This window comes from Sinocyclocheilus grahami, unplaced genomic scaffold (assembly GCF_001515645.1).
Source record: "Sinocyclocheilus grahami isolate Dianchi unplaced genomic scaffold, SAMN03320097.WGS_v1.1 scaffold372.1, whole genome shotgun sequence".
In the NCBI taxonomy this organism is placed as follows: Eukaryota; Metazoa; Chordata; class Actinopteri; order Cypriniformes; family Cyprinidae; genus Sinocyclocheilus; species Sinocyclocheilus grahami.
The window spans coordinates 937,716-942,307 of record NW_015505551.1 but is presented as its reverse complement, the minus strand read 5'-3'; the positions used below and the strand labels follow the sequence as shown (position 1 = coordinate 942,307).

The window sequence follows — 4,592 nt, the reverse complement described above, 5'->3', positions numbered from 1 at the left end:
GAGCGGAGCGTGCGCAGCGAGAGCTCGCAGTGATGACAATCAGCTGCTCGAAAGCTGACCGTGCATGCTTCGCTCCTAAACAAACGACACACAAATCGTGTGTATCCCCTGCCGCCAGATATCGTGGGCAGGGAGAAACACAGCGTTTGTAATGCCGTTCGCTCGCCATAGACTTTCTCATTGTTTTATATATATGAGTGCTTGTGCGAACAGACAACAATAAATAAACAGACACATACACAGAGCGCTACTGAAGGGCAGAAGCTGGGTGGCGCCCGGCCGGATGCGCTTTTATGCTTTCTGGTGCTTACGTCACCCTGCTTGTGACGTCTCGCTGCTCCATTGGACAGATTTGACACGTGCTTCAGAACTCGGTCACGCAAGGGCGTTCCCAAAGCGACTCGATGCAGCTCGAGTTCCTGAAGGGGAACTTGAGCCTCCTTTGGACTCACGGCAGGTCAACTGAGGTAAAACCTAGTGTGACAACAAAGCTCCTTCACATCTGTTATGATATCCCTGTTGAAAAGAAAACAGCATATGCTGGTTAGGTATGTTTTGAAGCATGGCAGCTGGGTTTAGCTGGGTCTTTGGTGGGCTGGTTTGAGCTGGGCATGTGCTGGTCCTAAGCAACTAGCTCCTGCTCAAGACCAGCTCAGGACCAGCTTAAACCAGCTCATGATAAACTAAGGACCAGCTTAACCCACCTCCAATGCCTCAATACATACGTACCTAACAAGCATATGCTGTTTTATTTTTATTTTTTTTACAGGGATGGAACCCTGTTGGTATACATGTGTCAGCTAGGAAAGAACCAGAAAGAGGACACTCACGTATACTGGTGTCTGGCTGTTGAGCCTCTGTTCGATTTTTAAAATGGTGGTGAGAATAGTGGAACAAAAATAAAGTAAATTCCAGTAACAATTCAGAGAAAGACTCCACAGCAGAGGAAATTAATACATGCATGGCAAGCACACAGACCTAGCAAAACCCTGACCTTCTCTCATTCTTATCACCCACAGCTGAGTGGTGTCATCTTGATTATGCCTTTGTTAGTAAGTACTATCCCCACTGTGTACCTCATAGACCTAATGGGTGGTAGCTGTTCAAATAATGTATATGCTGCTGTATGAACAGGACAGCTTGGTAGTTACACCTGTTTAATACAGTCCCAAACATAATTCTAAATACTGACAGTTTAAATATTGCAAATGTTTTGAGGAAATTTAAAAAAAGAAAGTATTTATAAAAATGTGCAGATGACACTTACTTGAAGAGAGTGTAGGGCTGACAGAATCACTGGCTTCACTCACTCCCACTTTACCCACTATCCTGTAGCGGATCAGGTACTGCTTTCCAGATATCAATCCAGTCAGAGTAAAGTCTTCATCAGCTGTGTCTACGACAAGCCACTGTTCCTCAGCTCCAGAATCTGCTTTCATCTGCTGGTACTCTACTCTATACTTCACTGTTTCTCCAGTCGGGGACTTCTGCAGTTTCAGGGACACAGTTTGGTCCAGAACATTCTTCACTACTGGTGTGGGCGGCTTGGACACTGGCTGGAACTGTGTATCTGTGAGATTCCCTTTTTCATACAGATAGATAGAGGAGCCTGGACTGGAGGAATCAGAGATTGCAGAAATAATGAAGCGCATTCTCGTTTCATCTTTATTGGCCTCTGAAAAACTTCTGAAGTGAGATACATTTTCTCTCATTTTTGAAGAGAAATCATGAGGGTTGAATGATTTTTGGACAGAAGATGTCAGGGAAAACTTGTTTTCCCCGTCTAACTCTTTAAAGGGGTCAGATTTTATAAACTCATTCAGGGCTGAAAGATATGGGTCTTTGTATTTCAGAGATGTGAAGGTCAAGCACACCACAACATCAATATCAGGATCAAGGAGGCTGAAGAGACTGTCTGAATCTTCAATTTGGATCCCCTTCAGTGTCTTGGTGTAAACACTCAAGAGGTGAAGTTGTAACTCTGTGTCATGTAACCACTGGTTAAGCATGCTAGCATTAAAAGGGGAAAGGTAGTGGATCTTCAGGATGTCTGCCAGTGACTTTTCCTCCATCCCTCCTCCTCGAATAGCAGGCAAGACTCTGGCCAGTGCTTTCTGGAGCACCATCTTATAAATGCTAAATGAACTCTGAAATGAGTCCAGCCTCTCTTTGATGTCACTGAAAAACTGTACCATTTTTCTTCTGGACAGGTCTTTGCATCGCCTCTCTACTTCTCCCAGCTTCTCTATTGTATCTTCAGTGTTGGAAATGAGTTGCGTGCTGATTTCTCTCACCAACTGAGCTGCTTTTGAATCCAGAAGAGAAAGAGGATAGAGCCATACTTTTATTGGCACTGCATTCTGTGGATTCTTCCTCAGCAGAGAGGGGAGCTTCTTGTACACCTCTAGGGCCTCTATGTACGTGGTAGGGTTCTGCTCAAGATGGACATCACCATGAAATGTGCAGGTGATTTTCTCAGCCTTTTTCTTATCCTCATCTTTCATTTCTACAGCTCCTTGTCCCTCAATGGAAAATCCAGGGATTTTCTTGACCATGACATTCAGTTCTCCCTCAATCTCCTGCCTGTTTTCATCTTCTACAAATGACCGATCAAACACCATGAAGGCCTGAGCTCCGTACAGAACAGCTGTGACCACATGAGTTGCAGTTTTCTGCTCAAATACCTGAGGGTAGATGAACTGGCCCAGCTGAGTCATAGTGAGTTGTTCGAATCTTGAGGTTTCACTGTGATGCATTGTTACTCTGGACTGTTGGTTTGAAGATTTAGTGTTCCGCAGGTACTTGGCAGATCCTCCCACCTCAACTAACCCTCCCAAAAAGCTGGCTTTCAGGGAAGCACTTACATCCAGGAGACTGGACTTGTCAGTATCAGAGAGAGCTACTGAACTTTAAATCTGTCATGAGCTGTGGACGACTGTCCAGATCTTCCCTCAGTGATTTCTTATCTTCTTATCCATTTTATTGTCTCAAATTGGCTATATAAGTACTTTTGGTAACACTTTATAATAACTTTAATTAATAAGTTATTAACAAACAATAATTAACAGATCATTAGTTAATATATAGTCCTTTAACTACAAATATGAGATAATGTGCTTGTAAATGTTTGCTAATGTACTCATTGTACATTACTTAATGTAATAAAGCAATCTCTCTTTAATAAAACACACCAGATTCAATTAATTAGACTCCAAGACCTGACATGAGTGTCAGCCAAAGGTGAAATTCAAAATGTGCAGTGCTGGGGCTCCATTTACATTTACAGAGGTTACTGTGGAAACTGCTGTTCCATAAGCGCCACCTACTGACAGACAGTGGATTCACACATTTATCCAGCCTGTCTGCTGTTTTTGTTCAGACCAGTGCAAACATTTTTTGTTGTAAATCTTAACTGGTTTCTGGAGCAGTTGAAATGCCTATAATGTATCATTTTGACTCATCATATTCTATAAATAAATGTAAGGAATTATTAATATTTTGGCTCAGGTTTTGAGAGGAACCGAATCTGAAGATTCAAAGTCAACCTGATTAGAACTGATTCCAAATTTTAAAGCCTATACTTTATCAACTGTTCGTCCAGCGAACGATAAAATCGGTATATCTTAACAATTTGGATACATATATTATGTCCTGGCCACGGTCATAATACCTGTTAGTTATGATTATTAAGCTACGAGCTAGGTAACACAGGATCTGGGCAAAGTTTGACTTTAAAATACACGACACAAGACAATACTTCTTTATAAATGAAACAAGAATTTATTTGAGCTAATCTATAGATTACATGGTACTACGCTAATGAAAACGCACACACACACACACAAATACAGTTCAAAGGATGATTAACGGAGTTTGCATGAAGTCCCAAAATCTAGTAAGATATTTGCTACAGTTCTTTAACTTGCAACCTGAGAGAATCACGAAGCAGAGATTTGTCTTATCTTTACTGCTTAAGATCAATTCAGCACCAGTTTTCCAGCTAGTAAGGGGATTTGTTTGTTACTTGCGTTCAAGTTGACAGCTGACAACAGGCTTCCTGGATGGCTGCTTGAGGGAATCCCGGGGCTGCGGATTGGCTGCTGATCTGTCGTTTGGATGACGTCTTTTGGGAGAAGCCTCGTGGTGACTGGAGGTTTCCTTGTGACGCAGAAGCTTTGGCAGTTCTTCTCAGAGTTTCTTTGTTTGCTTCGTTGAAGCTTCGTGACTGACAGAACTCTTCAGAGTGTTTGAGTTCTGAATGACCCGATCGCGCGATGGTGAGCATGTGAGCGCAAATTGGAGCGCTATTAGCACGGCGAAAAGAGCGAAAAAAAGGCCATGGAGTGAAAGAGCCATCTGGTTTTAAGCGAGCCGATTTGGTCCATCCCAGAAGCAATCGTTCCAATCAGATATTGGTTACAGGGCGGGGCCACGCCCTGTACGGTTCCTTTTCCGTGCATAAATGAACATGATGCTTCAATTTGTGCATAAATTAACATGATGCTTCAATTTATCACATAGGAACATCCTTTCCAGATTTTGTTAATACTTCTATAAAGTGTCGTACAACACACACTGTTCAAAATAACAGC

General features: G+C 42.4%; 1 protein-coding gene across 1 annotated transcript in view; it reads right to left on the bottom strand.

Annotated features, from left to right (window-relative positions):
- LOC107549428 (stonustoxin subunit alpha-like) overlaps positions 1-4,285 on the bottom strand; it is a 10,058-nt gene extending 5,773 nt beyond the window's left edge. The window contains exons 1-2 of the mRNA XM_016230494.1: positions 4,055-4,285; positions 1,268-2,879 (exon numbers count right to left, since the gene is read on the bottom strand). Of these exons, the coding sequence (XP_016085980.1) occupies positions 1,268-2,879; positions 4,055-4,285 (1,843 nt within the window). The remainder of the gene's footprint in view (positions 1-1,267; positions 2,880-4,054) is intronic.
- Positions 4,286-4,592: the final 307 nt, after the last annotated feature.